Raw genomic sequence first — 20683 nt, forward strand, 5'->3', positions numbered from 1 at the left:
TTATCCTTGAGAGGATGGTCGGCAAGAATCCCAAACAGTATTTGACAAAAACAAAAAAAATTCAAACCTTGATTACATTGGAATAAAATCACATATGCCTCTCTATTTATGCGTAGGAAAACTTGGGAACAGATTTCCTAAATTTAAATGACATTCAGCTGATTTCCTGGTGATTTTACAGTATTTTATGTCCAACAACAAAAGTTTTTTTTTTTTTTTTTGCAAAGAGAACACTGGGTCGGGGACAAATAAAATCATCCAGGGCTGAATTTGGCCCACGGGCTGCCTATTAGGGAACTCTGCAGTATGGTATTACTTGTTGGGAATGGGAGGGTATCCCTACAGGTGTCACCTCTCATCCAATGGCATTTTATTATCAGCCATGTTTACAGGAGTTAATTGAGGTCTACCTGGTTTTACAGGGAGTGAATGTTGTTGCCACAGCAATGTTAAGCAGTGACATGGGACCCACTTAGGTCTAGTTCAGGGAATTCTATGTGTGGCACGCATCTACCCGGTAATGTATGGCAAGCTGAAAAAGAAGGAGGGAAGGTTCTCTTTGACAGAGAGAGCAAACCGCCATACAAAAACTGAGACCAGGGAGATATTGTCTTTGCATAAATATATAATTTATATTATTGTCGCTGGACATTTGCAAGACTTCCCTTCCTATTCGAGGGCTCCTAGCTGGAAGCTGTGTGACTGAAATCTGAGACTCTGGATAAATAGCAGCCGCTGTGTGGCACAGAAAATCATTGGTAAGAATGAGAGCCCGCTGCAAATGGTTTGTTTGCATTCAAGCAGCAAGAAAAATAGTGTGGCTGTTCTTAAAAGAGTAGGCCTACCCATGGAGACATCTAGCTTTTTTTAGTCTTTCTAAGTTCCACCCTATAACATAGCATGTGCTATTACATTTAATTATTATTTGTGTGTGTCTAGAAGTGAATCTTAGCATAAACATTGTCATGTCATTTAAGGGGGACTTATCAACTGTAGATGTATTCTCATGATATATGACATTTCACATGAGTTTCCATGGATAGGTACATAGGAGGAGAGGTTTCAAAAGAGAGGTTCCTCTATCTCAGCTTACACCTCTCCTTATCTCTGTGTCTGTTCTCCCTGGGGAGGACACAGACACCCAGCTATCCAGCCCTACCTAGCCCTGCCCAACCCTACCTAGCCCTGCCCAACCCTACCTAGCCCTGCCCTGCAGGCTACAGCTCTCTCCAGTTCACACTACCCTCAGCTACCATCTAGAGTTGATTTAGTACAATTATGTAACAAACTCTTAGAAAAATAGGGCCTTGTCTTACGTAAACGCTTATTCAACGTGTACGTCAGCCATGGCCCAGATAAACAGTATAAGAACTTAGACAGTTAAGGAGTAGTGGTGGCCTTCTCTGCATTATTGATGTTGGTATATCTTTTCTAAGCAGGTGACTTCAGGGTAAGCTGCACAGCAGAATGAGAAGCACTGCAGCCTGGATTCTCATGTCTACCACTTATACCTAATAGATATAGACAAAACATGGGGCGGCAGGTAGCCTAGTGGTTATAGCGTTGGACTAGTAACCGACAGGTTTCAAGATCAAATCCCCGAGCTGACAAGGTAAAAGTCTGTCATTCTGCCCCTGAACAATGCAGTCAACCCACTAGGCTGTCATTGAAAATAACTAACTGCATGTTTACAGGTGTTAATGTCTCTCAGACAAACACTGAATTGACTCTATTTGGTGTAAGTCACATTTTCATGAGCTTTGGTAGCGGGGACTGTTTCCACTGGCATTGGGCTCTGGGTATTTTCATTAATGGGTAGTTATGGCTGCCAGGCTAAGAGACCCAGACAGGGTCAGAAATGTTTTTACTTATTGACGCGAGACAACTATAAGTCCAAGTCTGGGTAGTGTTCTTAGGCTTGGCATGGATGTCTTCTCTACTGGCATGGTGCTGAGCAGTGGTGAAGCTGGCTCCCCGTTGGCTGTACCCTGGGTGTTGCTGCCACTTAGACAGCAGGCGCTGCCATGGTGCCCATGGTCCAGTCTGGGTCCAGATCCAGCTGAGAAAGAGACTGCTGTCTAGGGTGCTCTGTGACCCTAATGAATATCCCATCCCATAGAGAAGCGGTGCAAGGCAACAGCCCCACGCTGCTGCTTATTGTTACTTCTCATCTTGAAATACCCCAGATGATGATTCAGACTGTTCAGATTACTGTCTCTAATATTAGAGACACCACAGTATTCTCAATCATCATCCAGGGTTCTTTGTTTTCTCCTCTTGACTTGTGGAAGGTTTACTCTCTGTCAGCACTCTGTTCCTGGCACTGCTCTGAAATTAGTGGTTTTTAAAAGTGCAGATTCAGCAGTTGATCCAGAGCAGTGATAGAGTCCAGGTGGAAGCACTGCTTAGTGTTGGCCTTGATTTAGTTCTATTTAGTTTATGTCAGTTAAAGGGGCAATCCGGAGTTGAAATAATAACAAAGTGCCCCCGTGTTTCGGTAAAACGTTGAGAGATGGGGCTGAAGAAACCACTCTCAAATTCATAGACCACGCTATGGATGCCAGGACATCCATGATATCAACATTATAGTTTTAACCATGTTTTGAGGCTATATAGGGTTTGTTTACATTTTCTTTGTTTACAAACATTGAAGTAAAACAAGCTGATATCTTGGGTTCTGAAGGGGTACGACAGTTTAACTCATGAGGCATTTATAACTTATAGTCTTCAAGAATCAATTAGTACGCACCAAAGATGGATGTTACAACTGCAAAGGTCATAGCTGATGTATGGCTGTGTGACTTGGCTGTGACCCGGGGTCATGGAGACAGGAAGTACTAACTGACATCATGCCTTCCAATGCTAGATATAGTGTGGGTAGTGTGGAGGATCACAGAGTATTTTCGGTTTTGGGGTAGTGGGGGGGGTTGGGATTTTTTAATCAACAAAATGCATGATGGCATTTCATACTGTAAGACTTAGTATATGTGCATCTGTCCAAAGCTTCTCAAAAATGTTTAAATGAAATCAAAAATATTTGATAAAATCATAAACCTTCTCTGGGGAGGGCAACCTGACTCAGAACAGAGCTGTTTTCAGAAATCAGGTCAGCTGAACTGCTACATGGTAGCACATGTTTGCACTTATCCAACACTGAGTGAAACCCTTGCATGAACAAAATACATTTGTAGCCTGATCCTGGCCACATCCCAAGCAATATCCACCAAGATGCCAGCATTTTAGTAGAGTTTAGCTTGGATCGAGGGCTGACTTTCAATAGATCGCAGCGAGTGAGCTGCTCTGCTACGCACGAAACCCTGACCCAGAATCAGGTCGTCTACGAGTGATTTAGCACCAGGTTCTCCACAAACATGCGGTGCGCATCAGGAGAGGGGCGGCAACTCATTCGGCCGCACCCCAACCCTGTCACGAACGGCTCTACTCACCTGCCAAAAGAGGCAGGCTATCCCGGGCCAACCGAAGCTCCACGGCGCTACGGTATCATTACGTTTAGGGGGGATTCTGACTTAGAGGCGTTCAGTCATAATCCCACAGATGGTAGCTTCGCACCATTGGCTCCTCAGCCAAGCACATACACCAAATGTCTGAACCTGCGGTTCCTCTCGTACTGAGCAGGATTACTATTGCAACAACACATCATCAGTAGGGTAAAACTAACCTGTCTCACGACGGTCTACATGGGGCATTTCCCATGTACATGCAAACCGGCTTTGGACACTGCAGCTGGGTTTGTGTCTTAGTGAGGTTTACTAGCCTCTGTCTTCGTCAGGACCAAGAGGCTCTCTCCTGCAGTTTGCACTGAAGACCATCACTTCATTAACAAACCCTATCTTAATCTGTTGATGACAGCCCTGAGTCTTTGCTTGGTGTTGGCCAAACCACAACATGCTGGACAGCTCAGCCTGCAAGGCAGCTGAGGGAGGGAGGTAGGGAGGGAGGGAGGGAGGGAGGGAGGGAGGGAGGGAGGGGGCTGCACATTAGCCTTTTTTATTGCTTTGTAATATGATATCACATAGTTATTTAATTTATCTTTTCAGTTGACAAGTTTGTGAAAGACATATTTGAAGCTGTTTCAAATGTCATATTTTCATGTTTCAAATCTTCAAACAATCAAATAATAATTTTGTAGTCATCAATAATCTAGGCTAGTAAAAGATAATCATATTTATCGAATGGAGGAGAGTTTATTCTCATAGATTGTTACTGGAAAGAGATCCATTTCTGTAGTAGAGTGCAGCACCCAGAAAGGGGTCTTCTTAACACATGGTGGGCTCTGTGTCAAATCCAAGGTTGGAAAAGGAGAACAGAGTAAAAGCGTGGAATGGGGGGGGGGGGCTGTTGTACTGAATCAAACCCAGCCATTTCCTGAGTTCAGCTCTGCTCGGCACTCTCCATATATGGTAATGGTATTTGCATGAAAAAAGCCTGGCATTATGAATCTGGGGTTGGTGCAGAAATTCCTCAACTGCTGTAAGGATAACTTTAAGGAAAAGGTCTGGTCCCAAACCTGGGAGACTTTAAGGAGTTGATTGTTATTTCTGAGAGAGAATGAGATTAAGCAATGAATCAGGTTAATCCTAGATCTCTTTGGACAGAGGTCCCAATCATACTTCCTGGGATCAAGGTTGTTTTGACATCTGTGAAACACATAATATTTGACTGGAATTGTACAGAAGCAAAGATCATTAGTTATGACTGATGCTCTGTAGTATGCTGTTACTAAGGGCAAGTCTGTGTGTAGAAGATGGTTGTTAAGATGTACTCAGAGGGAAGTCAGTGCTGGTTCCATGGTGATGTTATTATTGGTAGCTCTCAGTCCAATCTGTCTCCTAAGGGACTGTATGCTCTCCGACCTTCAGCACGGACTGACTCACCTCAACTTTTCCACTAACCTGGGGAATCATTTACCAGAGAGAACAGCATCCTGCCTTAGACTAGATCTCAGTCAAAACACATAGGTAGGTTTCAACCAGAGCCACACATTAGCCGTTTATGGCACAGCATCCAACAAGCAGTCACAATGATTGGCTTTATAACCACTGTCATCAATAAGCTATTATACATTCTTATAAATGTTTATGAACTATTTTATTGGTGCATATTGATGAAAGTTATTAGAAAATGTTAGCAAATTATTTTAAACATCTCAATGTACCCAATGTTCTCCTCTAACCCCCATGGAAAATACTCTGAACTTTTGACTCCTGTGTTTCCGGCTTACGTCCTCTCCCCTCTTCAAGTAGAACATTATCATTCCCAACAAAGCAGCAACAGGATAAATATAGCACTCTAAATAGCCTAGTGTGGTACTTGTAGGGTTGTGTCCTACAGCATACATGGTGCTGGCTCTAATAACATTTGCCTGGGGTTGGTCTATAGATCTGGGCTGTTTTATGCGTATTTGTGGTGGGCTCAACTGCAACATCTGTAGTAGATTCCAAGCACAATGCAGTTAATGTCATTGCTACTGCATTAGAGCATGACAATGAGATGAAGCTGATGTGTTGGATTTCAGATGAGTATGGAAATATAACAGAGACGCTAAGTATAATATTATTATATGTTATTGATCAACTAGTCCTTTTGTTCTGAATGTTTATGATCGCTGCCAGGAGACTGGACTGTTTCTCCTGTGTAAAGGGCTCTGTGAACCTCTGACTTGGCTCATGCTTTATCAAGAGTCTGTCTGAGTAGTCTCACATACATACTTTGATTGTGATGTAGTCAAACATGGAAATACAGTATAACAAATCAGCTGTATGTGACCAGGTGAAAAAAACATTTCCAAGCCAAACCTTCATATCATAATCGCTACACACAGCCTACATCGTTGTCACCATATTAGCTAACGTCATAGTCAACATAGCTTCTAGAACTAATAATAAACCGTCTACAATCATGCAGTACAGTCAGCAAGCAGTTTAGCAGTTACACCGGTGGGCCTTGGTGGTAAAACATTTATAAAACCAGAAGTTTACCTTGACTTGGAAGCAGGGCCTAAAATTAACACCCGCCACGTGCCAAATGTGGGTAGATTTAGGCATTGGCAAGATGTCTATTTCACCAATTACTAAAAATTTATTTTATCTATTTTAGAATAAGGCTGTAACGTAACAAAATGTGGAAAAAGGGAAGGGGTCTGAATACTTTCTGAATGCGCTGTATATCTTCAAATTCCCGAGACACCAATTTCCCAGTGTCCCATCAATATTCTCTTCATTCACACACCTCCATTGAGGTGTTTATGAGCTCCCAGGGTATGCAATCACATGTAATGCACCCTGCTTAGCGAGCCAATGAGAGGAGAAATCAGCCTTTTCTTCTTCTGTTTAAAAAAGTAGTAAAACATGATAATGGGAACCGTCTGGAAAACTAATGGAGCAGTAATTTATGTCTTGGCTCCTGAGTGAAAATGCACATAGAAATAGTCTGAGAAGCTATTAACATTACTCACTATATTCCATGCTAAGAGTGAGTCTGTAAAGAGAGGTTGTGGTATTTATTTTGTTGGTGTAAGAAAATTGAGCCACCCCTGAGAACGTTAATGGTTCATTTGAGCAGTCTCTCTGCCTTGACTTTGTACAAGTCAATTACTGAAAGTTACCATGACTTTCCATTGGTGTATTAAATCTACTGTGGTGTTATTTTATTTTAATGTAATTTCACCATGGTTTTGCTCTGTGTTGCTTTGGTAGAGAAAGTACATCTTAGTGCAACTGTGCTTTTTGTCTTCAACCACAAATCTCCATTTAACAAGTGATTGTTACTTGTTATTCAGCAGCATTCAGTCTGCTGTAGCCTATGGAATCTGAAATATGGAAGTGTTGCTGCCATCTAATCTATGCACCAGCCCTTTCCAATCTGAACCACTTCAAACGTTGAAACAAAGCATTCCAGAACCAGGAAGAAAAAACAGGCGTAGAAATACAAATCGTTCAGCTGTACAGTATGTAAAGCTGCACTCCAGTTGAAAGGTATACTAGAATAGAATATGGGGGGGGGGGGGATAAATGCTCTTTCTCAGTGGAATCAGGAGGCAAACAGAGCGTTAAATGGCATTGAGATGTGTCCAGTGTTGACTAATGTTCTGGATCTGGTCTGTGGCTTTAATTGGTACTCCATCCAGGAGAATAAGACTCACTCCTCACAGCACATTGTAATCCTTTCACCAGTAGCCAGATGACATTGACTCACAGCACATGATGAATGGCCTAAGCTTTCTGGAGACCCACTCTCAGAAAACAAAAGCTAACTGAAACAGAGGTAGGAGAGGAAGAGAGAGGGAGGTAAAGGGAAAGGTCTGACAGCAGTCAGAACACAACATCAAAGAGCCAACATCAAAGAGCCAACAACACACTGAAAGCACTTTTGGGAATCCTGACCTTGCACCTATTAGAAGTTTTAAAAAATGTCAAAACTCTGCATGGGTGAAAATGAGTTACTCAGGGGAAAGCCCAAGTTCATTTCAGTTGTTGGACAGTTTTCTGCCTACTCTAGTACTCTCACCAAATGGGATGATTTCAGTCCTAGGTAAGGGTAAGCTTCTGCTAATTAAGTTTCTATGAGATTATAGGACCATTATTTTTTTTCCTGGTCAGGGAAAAACTCCTAGCCTAGATACTATCCTGTTCTTTATAGTTTGATGCGGTTGCAAGCAGTCTGAAGGCACTAACAGATGTGTATTGTGTTCTGTGTGTTCCAGGGGAGCCGGGGCCACTACCGGTACCACTGGCAGAGCCACAATGTCAAGCAGAGTGGAGTGGACGACATGGTGCTCCTCACCAAGATCAACGAGGACGCCATTGTGGACAACCTCAAGAAGAGATACATGGACGACTACATCTTTGTATCCTTCACATTCACACACCGTTCACACCTCGATGAAGAATGGCTAAGCCCTGCCGTAGACACACTCCCACTGTTCCCAGAATAGCTGAGTGACCATTCCCAGTGCTGTAATAACTCAGATTAATGATCTAGTGTTTGAGGCTCCAGACACTGGGCTACTCCCACCATGTATCGCCAGTGGCGAGGGGGAGACGGGCCTCTTTGCGCCCCTATCTGGACCCCTGACTTCAGCTTCCTTCACCTCCAGGCTGGAATGGATCTTAATCAGGTTTACTCTGGTTTAATCTCACCATGCAGCAATATGGAAAGTGGTTGGAGGAAGGGTTGCTGAGAAATGTACAGTATGCCTTGCACAGTGAATGTGAGCAGTGCAGCTACTTTCCTACAACAGTAATGGTTTTATGTGGCTGTGCTGAGAGCATTCAGGGCCAGATCTGTAAATGCCCCATCCCCGTAGGCCTATACAATCCCTAAGAAGAGTATTCAGCTTCACTCTTACAGACCTCAAGAATATATTGAGGTTAAAAGTTTTGTTCTTGTGCCCATATAATGTATCCAAGTAGTGTTGAAATGTTTGGGTCTCTGAATGACCATTTTGATGGAAAATGTTGAAAGTTCTCGAAGAAGCTCATTAATTAAAACCTCATCTGTGTCCTGGCAGTCTTTTGGATTATAGAGTTGAGCAGATGCTGGCCGTTTTAGATTGAAAACTCTGAGTCAATCCTCTGATTTTGGACAGAAAATAGCATCAACACAGAGTGTTCCAGCCAGTGGCGTACTGGGGCTGGGGTCACTGCAGGGCGCCCTCAATACCAGCTTTATGTGCCGGGAGCTGCTTTGGGCTGCAGGGCCAAAACCTCACATCACTACACTGCTGGGCTGTTCACTCTGATGTGTGAACACTGTGTCTTTACAAGGCTTGTGTCCAATCACCACACACTCCAGTGCTACCACACAGATGCACATTGCAATGACGTCATGGGCCCAATTACTCACAGTTAGGTCATTTTTCTCCATCTACTCCAAGACAGACTCCGTAAAGATTTATAAATATGTTCTGAAACTGCATTGTCTTAAAGCGTAAAATGAGTGGAGGGTTGTCATTGGTGCTCAATGCAGATGACTAGTGAGCTCTGGGAATTCTTAGTGTTATTTTTTCCTTTGACCATGTGAGTCACTGGGACCTGAACAGTTGATATTAATGGTACTTATGTGTCATTAGTATGACCCTTAACCCATAACCTCTACAGACTTACATTGGCCCTGTGCTCATCTCTGTTAATCCGTTCAAGCAGATGCCATACTTTGGAGACAAGGAAGTGGAGATGTATCAGGGCGCGGTGAGCAGCCTTTTCTCTTTCGACAGGAGTATGAGACAGGGTACCAAAAGGTTTTTCTATTTGGGAAAAAAATACAACTCTGCTATGACTGTATTCAACTTGTATCCTAATTGTTTGCACAACGTCACCTCATACCTCATAGCAGTTAAGAGTAATTGTACTTGGAAAAGTTAAGATAAGTCATGTTTTTAGGATGATGTTATCAGTAGAAAGAACAAAGCTTTAAATGAACTGGGTTTGGTGTGCTTCAAATACCTTTTCCAGCAGCACCCCTCAGTTGGTGCAGATTTAGAAACGTGCCTTACCCGTTGAAAAGGCCTGGCAATACCTTCAGTATAGCTTGTTTAAGTCTGTATTGTTTAAGGTGTTCTTGGCCAGCGTACTGGAAGTGGACTTGGCTGCCAAATCAGACGTTAACTATGCTTGATAAAAACAGTTAGCCCTCTGACTTTATTACTTCATTACACAAATTACTCCTAATTATTTACAGTCTTGCCTTTACAGTCAGTTTTCCACTTAGGACCAAGAAAATGGACCCACCCAGTTTTTTTATGAGATATTCTTAGGTCATGATCTCTGTTGAACCTCCAGGCCCAGTATGAGAACCCTCCTCACATCTACGCCCTGGCAGACAACATGTACAGAAACATGATGATCGACAGGGAGAACCAGTGTGTCATCATCAGGTGAGTCTGCCTGCCTGCTTTTCTCGTTATTATGTCTCAGGCACCTCCCCTCCCTTTCAGTGTTTGTGTGGGGAGAAAGGGTGACAACTGAAAACCATAACAACAGAGCTGGTATGTGGGAAATGCCTGTGAATGAGGCAGAAGTCGAGAGGCAGGGAGGGGTAGGAGGAGACTGCATGGTGACACGGGTGGAAGAGTGCTGCTGTTGAATGCAATGATAATAGATAGGAAGGGAACCAACAGGATCCACCACCTGACTGGGAGGAGTGCTGCTGAATGACAGTGCCCTGCTCAGTCAAGGTTCTTCAACCAGAGTCTTAATCCACCCTCCATATATCACAGCCTGCTGGGAAAGGCACCCTGGGAAAATACACCTTCAAGTCTAAAAGAAATGGCCTCATGTCTCTTTTCTTGTGTCAGCTGGTTGATTTTAGAAAAGAATTCTCAGGATGTAGAATGAAAACAAAACACAGCGTCTGTTTATGCATTAGCTTCCTGCTTTTATAAAACAGGAATTGTTCCTCTGCTGTTATGGATTGAGAGCGGATGAGTAGTGACAATTAACACATTTGGGAGTATACTGTATATTACACATGGATACGGATTATTCGCTTCAGACAGACAGAGGATCACAAGACTGTTTGAAAATGTAATGGACTCTTTGGCTATGCCCCAAATATAGCTTCCTTTCCTCTTTAGACCACTCAGCTGAAAATACTTGACAGTGGAAGCAATATGATTGAACCAAACCAAAGTCTGTCTTACCAAGCAGTGGTCAAGAAGGAAATGTAAAATAGCCTAACTGGCCATTAAATGTGTTTGGTCACAGCCCTGGATTCCTGGAAGCTAGTGGTAGTCCAGAGATCCTTCCCTAGTGTTGTGAAGCCTATAGTGGGTAACATGACTGTACAATGGGTTCCCATGGGAGGAGGCCTCCCAAGGGAAAAGTGTTGTCTCATAGTTGAGGCTTTATGTTGTGGGCCAGTCACCTGAGGCCCGGGGCCCGGGCGGTTACTGTAGTGCTTACCTCATGGCGAATGTCCCCTGGTTCAGCACTTTCTATCCGTTGTTTAGACAGCTGCCAGTACAGATTCCCACATGAAAGGAATGGAAGTGGATTTGTGATGCACCAGGTCAGCAAACAAAGCCCTCCATGAAATGCTGTCCAGGCAGTGTGGTCAGCACTGTACTGTGTTGGACCTTTTTTCTTTCCCACTTATTAAAGAAGTCATTCAACATGACATGAGTCATCTGACGTGGTCAAGTGGTGTTGACTGGGCTTTCTGTCAATGTCTGACTTCACCTATTTGTCTGCACTCAAATGTTTGGGAGAGGAAAGCTAAGTAACTGACTCCCTGAGTGGTTAAAACACAAATGATGCCATCATTTCATATATAGAAGTGCTTGCGCTTCTACAAACACTGAAGCTGCAGTATTTTAAATCACATAGCACCATTTGTGTTGTGCACAGTTTTTGCCGTCCTTTCTTATCAAGGCTCTGGCCAGTGAGTTTACAGATCTATCCCGGGAAAGGGTGGCCTGAAATGTAGTGTCTAATGACACACTATACTCTACCCTCTGCTCATATAACAGTTAGTATTCTGCTTATTAATGTAGGGAAGTGTATTTTCTCCCCCATTGAAATGACATGCTTGGTTATGTGTCATTGTTTCATGGGAACAATGACACGGGAAATGGAGAATCCATCTAAGTTTTACAGTTTGTTACTGTTAATGGATGGACCCTTCAGTTGCAGGAAAGTATGCTATCCAACAAGTTGAAATGAAGCCATACTTCAGTCACACCTTGTGTGTGTGTGTGTGTGTGTGTGTGTGTGTGTGTGTGTGTGTGTGTGTGTGTGTGTGTGTGTGTGTGTGTGTGTGTGTGTGTGTGTGTGTGTGTGTGTGTGTGTGTGTGTGTGTGTGTGTGTGTGTGTGTGTGTGTGTGTGTGTGTGTGTGTGTGTGTGTGTGTGTCCACCCGCCCACTTGTATCATACGGTAGTGGCTTGGGAACACAATGTGCCTAATCATACAAATATGCATAACTAGTATCCCTCGTCCCACATCATACTCAGCATGCATTCCATAGCTGATGTCTGTAATGATCACTTCAGGTGCTTTCTTTGTCAAGCTGAGCTGTGAGTGACATCAGTGAGCCCAGTGATTCAGTGCTGAATGTAGTACTTTACAGTAAGCCGTCTATAACGTCACGACTCTCATTCTGTCCTTGTTTGGCCAATAAATGGGAGAGGAAGTCAACAATGTGTTAAGCATCTGTGTGCTGTGTAATTACAACAATGGGCGCACCCCTCAGGAGGGTAAAAATAGGATGTGATTCAAACTCCAGCCCCTAGCCTGCTCCAGCTGAAAAGAGCATGCCCATAAGTCCACCATGTTCAGATGGGTTCTCTTAAGGGTTAAGGTCCTACAAATGCTTATTGGCAAAGATTAGAGGGAACATTGGGTCACATTTGGTCGCTAGTCAGTGTACTGACTGTATTTTGAGTGCATTGTAGTCTATATCTAGAATTATTATAGTTGTTTTGGTTTTGGATAGCTGTGTAGCAAGCTAGACTGAATACTATAGAGGAGCAGACTATGATCTGCCTAAGGGAGATGAATAAGCATATAGAGTTGCTTTGATGACTTCTTATGGCGTCCTCAAACGGTCTGCAGCTGTGTCGTCTCAGAAGGGCATTACTGACATGACTCCCCTTCAAAAATGAAATAAAAAAACAGACTCCTCTGTCATCCACTGCCAAACAACATATGTCTAAATAAGTATGACCCTGGTGAAGTGAAAGGACAGGAGGAAAAATGCAAGGAGAGGTTGAGGAAAGAGAAGAAAGAAAAGAAACTGGGCAAATGTGACAAAACAGGATTAGTGTTATTAGCCCCTTCTAGAGTGGGAGGTTTACTGCTGAGATGAGTCTGATTTTGGTTGGCGAAAACCACAGAGAAGGAGAGCTGAGTGTATATAGGAAGTGGAGTCTCTGTGGACAGGAAGTCAAGAAATGGCATTTCACCTGGTAATTCTGGATGTTTGAAAAATGTTGCTTTGAATTGAAGGGTTTGGCTCAGCTGGGAGAATTAGAGGAAGAGCATTTATGACTGGCTCAACTTCTGTTCCTACATCGCACATTAAAGAGAAGAGAAAAGAGGCATGGGTCAAATTGAGAAATCCCCTCCTTCAATAGTAGGCCACCTTCATGCTAATTGGGATAAGAAGAGACAATAAAGGAGCATTTTGGTAAACCCCTACTGACCCTCTTAAAACCAGGCTTAGAGGAGATTTTCATGGAGTGTTATTTAACATACTGTCTGGTACCATAAATCTGCAACTTCTTTTTCAGCTTCGCAGTTCAGTTGAATTTACACTGAGAAAGTGTATACTCTCATTTACTTGTTATGATACAGTTGACAACAACGTGGGCATCCTTGAATTGTACATTGTGTTTCAGAGGACTGCCCTGTTATATGCACCGTTCTGACCTCTCTACTCTGTGTTTCAGTGGACTGCCCTGTTATATGCACCATTCTGACCTCTCTACTCTGTGTTTCAGTGGACTGCCCTGTTATATGCACCGTTCTGACCTCTCTACTCTGTTTCAGTGGACAGCCCTGTTATATGCACCATTCTGACCTCTCTACTCTGTGTTTCAGTGGACTGCCCTGTTATATGCACCGTTCTGACTTCTCTACTCTGTGTTTCAGTGGACTGCCCTGTTATATGCACCATTCTGACCTCTCTACTCTGTGTTTCAGTGGACTGCCCTGTTATATGCACCGTTCTGACCTCTCTACTCTGTGTTTCAGTGGAGAGAGTGGTGCAGGGAAGACGGTAGCAGCCAAATACATCATGGGCTACATCTCCAGAGTATCCGGAGGAGGACCCAAAGTGCAGGTGAGCCCAGAGAAGCTACTTCCATTTTACACCGGTAAACACCGCTCAACTACAGTTGTGAAAATGTGATTAATCTCAGACGATCACACACATCCACTGTCATTTACAATGTACCTTATTAGGTCAGTCCATCCTAATGACCGGTTGCTGTTTCCTATCTAAACCTCCCCTTTCCGCACCACCCAAACCATCTCCCGCCATCCCTCCAATCTCCAATCTCCCATTATCATTATCAATCCATCATCAGCCCATCCATCCCCCAAATACCCCCCCCAGCAGCCATCTGGCCCCCATCCTACTCAGCAGATGCCCTGTCCCCAAGCCACCCCTCTCCACCAGCCTCCCTGGTATTATTGGCCCACTGAAAAGGGCTTGGAATTTCCAGTCTGTAGGAATTTAAACTGGATCACAAGACGCTAAAACTCAGACGCAATTGTGATGGTAGTAATTTTTTTTTGTCTGATTAGTATAGTGCTTATTCCACTCTGGAATTATTATTATTAGTCAAGGTTTCAAGTTCAAAGCTAATGTTAGCTATCATGCTCTCAGTGAGTCATGTGGAAAAGGGTGTATGACTGCATTCGGAAAATATTGACATTTTGTTACGTTACAGCCTTTTCTGAAATGGATTAAATTGTTGTTGTTTTTCTCATCAATCTACATAATACCCCATAATGACAAAGCAAAAACAGGTTTTTAGATTTCTTTTGCAAATTTATTACAAAAAAAGGATTACATTTACATAAGTATTCAGACCCTTTACTCAGTACTTTGTTGAAGCACCTTTGACAGCGATTACAGTCTAGAATCTTCTTGGGTATGACACTACAAGCTTGGTGCCTGGTTTCCTCCAGAAGTGACGCTTGGAAATCAGGCCAAAGAGTTCAATCTTGGTTTCATCAGACCAGATAATCTTATTTCTCATGGTCTGAGAGTACTTTAGGTGCCTTTTAGCAAACTCCAAGTGTGCTGTCGTGCTTTTTACTGAGGATTGGCTTCCGTCTGGCCACTCTACCATAAAGGCCTGATTGGTGGAGGGCTGCAGAGATGGTTGTCCTTCTGTAAGGTTCTCCCACCTCCACAGGGGGACTCTGCAGCTCTTTCAGAGTGACCATTGGGCTCTTGGTCACCTCCTTGACCAAGGCCCTTCTCCCCCGATAGCTCAGTTTGGCCAGGCGGCCAGCTCTAGGAAGAGTCTTGGTGGTTCCAAACTTCTTCCATTTAAGAATGATGGAAGCCACTGTGTTCTTGGGGAACTTCAATGCTGCAGACATTTTAAGGTAACCTTCCCCAGATCTGTGCCTCGACACAGTCTTGTCTCGGAGCTCTACGGGCAATTCCTTCGACCTCATGGCTTGGTTTTTGCTCTGACATGTACTGTCAACCGTGGAACCTTATATAGACCAGTGTGTGCCTTTTCAAATAATTTCCAATAATTTGAATTTACCACAGGTGGACTACAGTCAAGTTGTAGAAACATCTCAAGGATGATCAATGGAAACAGAAGGCACCAGAGCACAATTTTGAGTCTCATAATATTGGGTCTGAATTAGAGGTCGGCCGATTATGATTTTTCAATACCGATACAGATTATTGGAGGACTAAAAAAAGCCGATACTGATTAATCGGCCGATTTTATTTTTTTAACATTTGTAATAATGACAATTACAACAATACTGAATGAACACTTATTTTAACTTAAAATCATACATCAATACAATCAATTTAGCCTCAAATAAATAATGAAACATGTTCAATTTGGTTTAAATAATGCAAAAACAAAGTGTTGGAGAAGAAAGTAATATGTGCCAATATGCAATATGTGCCATGTATGTGCCATGTAAAATGTGTGCAATGTAAAAATGTGTGCCATGTAAAATATGTGCCATGTAAAAAAGCTAACGTTCGACAACAGCCACACTCGAAGAAAAAGCGAGTGACGTTTGAAACAGTATTAGCGCACACCCAGCTAACTAGCTAGCCATTTCACATTGGTTACACCAGCCATTAGGCTGATAGGCTTGAAGTCATAAACAGCGCTGTGCTTGCGAAGAGCTGCTGGCAAAACGCACGAAAGTGCTGTTTGAATGAATGATTACGGGCATGCTGCTGCTCAGTCAGACTGCTCTATCAAATCAGACTTAATTATAAAAGAATAACACACAGAAATACGAGCCTCTGGTCATTAATATGATCGAATCCGGAAACTATAATTTCAACAAAAAAAACGTTTATTATTTCAGTGAAATACGGAACCGTTCGGTATTTTATCTAACAGGTGGCATCCCTAAGTCTAAATACTCTTGTTACATTGCACAACCTTGAATGTATGTCATAATTACGTAAAATTCTGGCAAATTCGTTCGCAATGAGCCAGGCAGCCCAAACTGTTGCATATACCCTGACTCTGCGTACAATGAACGCAAGAGAAATGACACAATTTCACCTGGTTAATATTGCCTGCTATTGGATTAGTAGTTATAACTAGTAATTATGATTGATTGTTTTTTATAAGATAAGTTTAATGCTGCAATTTACCTTGGCTTCTACTGCATTCGCGTAACAGGCAGGCTTCTCGTGGAGTACAATGGTTAGAGTGTTGGACTCGTTAACGGTATGGTTGCAAGATTGGATCCCCTGAGCCTACAAGGTGAAAATCTGTTGTTCTGCCCCCGAACAAGGCAGTTAACCCACCATTCCTAGGCCGTCATTGAAAATAAAAATGTGTTCTTAAAACCTCTTGATACTACCCATCCCGGATCAGGGATCGTGAATACAGCCTCAGGCTCATTAGCATAACGCAACGTTAACGATTTCTGAAAATCGCAAATGAAATGAAAATAATATGCCTGCTCTCAAGCTTAGCCTTTTCTTAACAACACTGTCATCTCAGATTTTCAAAATATGCTTTTGAACCATAGCAAATCAAGCATTTGTGTAAGAGTATTGCAAGCTAGCTTAGCATTTTGCGTAGCATTTAGCACGCAACATTTTCACAAAAACCAGATAACCAAATAAATAAAATAATTTACCTTTGAAGAGCTTCGGATGTTTTCAATGAGGAGACTCTCAGTTACATAGCAAATGTTCAGTTTTTCCTGAAAGAATCTTTGTGTAGGAGAAATCGCTCCGTTTTGTACATCACATTTGGCTACTGAAACGAACCGAAAATTCAGTCACCAAAACGTCAAACATTTTCCGAATTAACTCCATAATATCGACCGAAACATGGCAAACGTTGTTTAGAATCAATCCTCAAGGTGTTTTTTCACATATCTCTTCATTGATATGCCGTTCGTGGAAGCCTGCTTTCCCCTCAGAATCCCAGCGAAAAATCCCAGCAGCTGAAAATGACGCACCAATTTCGACGGAGGATGCCGGGCGGACACCTGGAAAATGTAGTCTCTTATGGTCAATCTTCCAATGATATGCCTACAAATACGTCACAATGCTGCAGACACCTTGGGGAAACGATAGATAGGGCAGGCTCATTCCTCTCGCATTCACAGCCATATAAGGAGACAATGGAAAACAGAGCCTCAAAAATCCTGCTCATTTCCTGGTTGCCGTTTCATCTTGGTTTTGCCTGTAGCTCCTGTTCTAGGGCACCCACAGACAATATCTTTGCAGTTCTGGAAAATTCAGAGTGTTTTCTTTCCAAAGCTATCAATTATATGCATAGTCGAGCATCTTTTTGTGACAAAATATCTTGTTTAAAACGGGAACGTTTTTCATCCAAAAATGAAATTGCGCCCCCAGAGTTTCAAGATTAACTGACTTGCCTAGTTAAATAAAGGTGTAAAAGATCCACTGCCAATTTTTGTTTTCAATCGGAAATTGGCGCCCAAAAATACCGAAAATACTGAAAACTTGAAATCGGCCCTAATTAATCGTCCATTCCGATTAATCGGTCAACCTCCAGTCCGAATATTATGTAAATAAGGTATTTCTGGTTTTTTTGCAAACAAAACTTGTTTTCACTTTGTCGCTATGGGGTATTGTGTGTAGATTGATGAGGGGGGAAATGATTTAATCCATTTTAGAATAACGTTTAAAAAAATGGGGATAAGTGGAAGGGTTCTGAATACTTTTTGAATGTACTGTACATGGTTCTGCATTGTTACTGGCTATGAGTCTTATGTGCCTTGCATCTTTTAAATCATTTTAAGATGTACTGAAAAGTGTGCTTGTAACGTTTGTTGAAGAATGTATTTAAAATAAGTCTATGTGCGGTCTATGTAGTATATTACAGAAATTGCCCTTGGAATTTCTATTGTTTATTGAATAAGGTTTCCATTGTGTTGGAAACCCCCTACCTCTCTCAATACCCTTCCTGCCCCATTGAGCTTTGTCAATCCCTCTGTCCACATGTCTCATTCACATGGTCTCCCCAACTCCTGTGTGCTTGTGGTAAGTGTGGTAAGTGTAAGTGTTTTGTGAGTGACTGTCCCTTCACTACCCCTGTCTACTCAAACAGACAGACTGAACAGCAAAGTTGTTGTCTCTGATTATCGTCACCCTGTATCGGTTTCTGACTGCAGGATGCATATCAGATTACCATGCCCCTGAATCATATGCATGCAAATCGATGTGACAGACACAGCATGTGTTTTTAACCTGGAAATTGTAAGTGTTTTGAAGTCTCACGTGGCTCTCACAGAGCGGTTTGATTAGTTACATAAATATGTAAGGTTTAACTGAGCCCTGGGGTAAGTACAAAAAGCTGTTACACTAAAGTTTGTTTTCTTCATAGAGGACAATAGTTCAGGGACGCAAAAGGATTCCAAGAAATTCAAGAAGTTCGGTCTCCACGACACTGTGCTGATTTAAAACTCATGGGCTCCTGATATGCAGATGGCTCATGGGAAAGATAATGTGCTCCAGACGCTATGAGAGCGGAGCGAGGGTGGAAGATGTTGACGGTGCATGTTGATCTGCCAGCAGGGATGTGGATAACTGCAGAGTGTAGTAGTGTCTCCCTACGCACTACTTCTATACCCTACCTGTCACACTAAAACGAGCCTACTGTCTGTCTGCTCCCTCACAGCACGTCAAAGACATCATCCTCCAGTCCAACCCACTCCTGGAGGCCTTCGGGAACGCCAAGACAGTGAGGAACAACAACTCCAGCAGATTTGTAAGGGTTCCACGTCTTTGCAAATCTCTTTTTTTTATTAGCGGAATGGGGGCGCCTAACATCATATGGTTGGCACTGTGTTCTGCCCTGATGATTTGAAGTTGCTTTGCGGTCGTTTCCGGAACCAAAGCAAACACAAGGACGTCCAGTGCAAATAGAGAAGAGAAAAAAAAGGAGATAGTGAATTACATTGTGCTCCTCTTTTTATAAGCTGTGTTACTGCCTTCTCCTGTCTCCTCTTGGCTGTAGCTGCTAGCCTCGTGTGGCATGGTTTACCAGGGCTGTGGGGACACACTGTCCAAAAAGAGTGGGAACTCCACTGCCAGTAAAGATGGGATAGACATTACAGAGGACAGACCTGTCGAGAGAGAGAGAGAAAGAGAGAGAGAGAGAGAGAGAGAGAGAGAGAGAGAGATGTTAAGCCTTAGTACACACACACCACTGGCTTGCAGGTGTGCACCCAAAATACAACTCATTAGATGGTTGTTATTTCCTGTTCGGAGAGGTCTGGGTTTTAGCTTTAGCGAGGCCTGCGCTGATAGTAAAGCGCCACACTCTCCTCCTTCAGGGGAAATACTTTGAGATCCAGTTCAGCTCCGGCGGAGAGCCAGATGGAGGGAAAATCTCCAACTTCCTGTTGGAGAAATCGCGCGTCGTCATGAGGAATCCTGGAGAGAGGAGCTTCCATATATTCTATCAGGTGAGGGACTCCAGTAACATGGTGTGTTTTTGTCATTTTCCTGTTTAATAAGAGTGTTTGTGCACATTTTAGAACTGGGGAAATGTGTACAGGAATTGGCTCACAGTGTCCATGAGTGAAATTCAGCATTCAGGACACTAACAGTAACAAGTGCCAATTGGCTCCTGAAAGCAGGTCAGGTTGTTCTCACTGTGTACCACTTGAGGTCTCTGGAAGAGAGGCAGCGGTCAAACTCCCATAATGCAACTTTCTTGACACATGAAAGGAGAATAAAGCATATGACTCTAAATTGGGTGTAAAACGTGTGGTGCTGATCACTTAATGAGCATGTGTATATGGTGCTGCCTGTCTAAAAGACTTCTGACATGTAGAAATGTGAGGAAAGACAAGAGAGCTTGAAAGCTCCTGTAGACCTTTGAGTCTAGAATTACTGTATACAGGTTCTTACTTGACAGAGGTGTAATCATCTAACACTGTCTTCTGTTTGTGCAGTTGATAGAGGGAGCCACTGGAGAACAGAAGAGCAGCCTCGGAATCACAAGCCTGGATTACTACAATTACCTCAATCAGTCTGGATCCTACAAAGTGGATGACATCAACGACAAAAGCGATTTTCAGGAAACTATGGTACGTTTACTTTCTTTCCATTGTGATGGTTCTCTCTCTCTCTCTGCCTTTCTTTCTCTTCTTCTCAGTCTGTCTTCCATTCTCCTCTGTTGTTTTCATTTTATACCCTGTACTCCACCTGTTTTTGTTTTACCAGTGAAACCACAACAGGAGTAATTAGAGGACATGGTTTAGGTACCACAGTAAGTAAACACACGTTTCATCCATGGGTTCATGTCTCCTGTTCTGTCTCTGTCCTCTACCAGCATGCCATGGAGGTGATTGGCATCTCAGGGGAGGACCGTGGCCTGGTGCTGCAGATTGTAGCCGGAGTCCTGCACCTTGGGAACATCAACTTCAAGGAAGCAGGGAACTACGCCGCCGTTGAGAGCGAGGAGTGTACGTACCAACCCTTATAACTTTGTTTATGTAGAGGGCTAG

The 20683-nt window shown here is 42.9% G+C and overlaps 1 protein-coding gene across 2 annotated transcripts in view; it reads left to right on the forward strand.

Annotated features, from left to right (window-relative positions):
• The window catches only part of LOC135549093 (unconventional myosin-Ie-like), a 53817-nt gene that overhangs the window by 15079 nt on the left and 18055 nt on the right, over positions 1-20683 (forward strand). For both annotated transcript variants that reach the window (XM_064979155.1, XM_064979161.1), the window contains exons 2-9: positions 7724-7867; positions 9120-9209; positions 9801-9895; positions 13712-13799; positions 18847-18936; positions 19505-19636; positions 20129-20263; positions 20509-20641. In XM_064979155.1, coding sequence (XP_064835227.1) covers positions 7724-7867; positions 9120-9209; positions 9801-9895; positions 13712-13799; positions 18847-18936; positions 19505-19636; positions 20129-20263; positions 20509-20641 — 907 coding nt within the window. The remainder of the gene's footprint in view (positions 1-7723; positions 7868-9119; positions 9210-9800; positions 9896-13711; positions 13800-18846; positions 18937-19504; positions 19637-20128; positions 20264-20508; positions 20642-20683) is intronic.

This window comes from Oncorhynchus masou, chromosome 1, assembly GCF_036934945.1.
Source record: "Oncorhynchus masou masou isolate Uvic2021 chromosome 1, UVic_Omas_1.1, whole genome shotgun sequence".
Taxonomy (NCBI): Eukaryota; Metazoa; Chordata; class Actinopteri; order Salmoniformes; family Salmonidae; genus Oncorhynchus; species Oncorhynchus masou.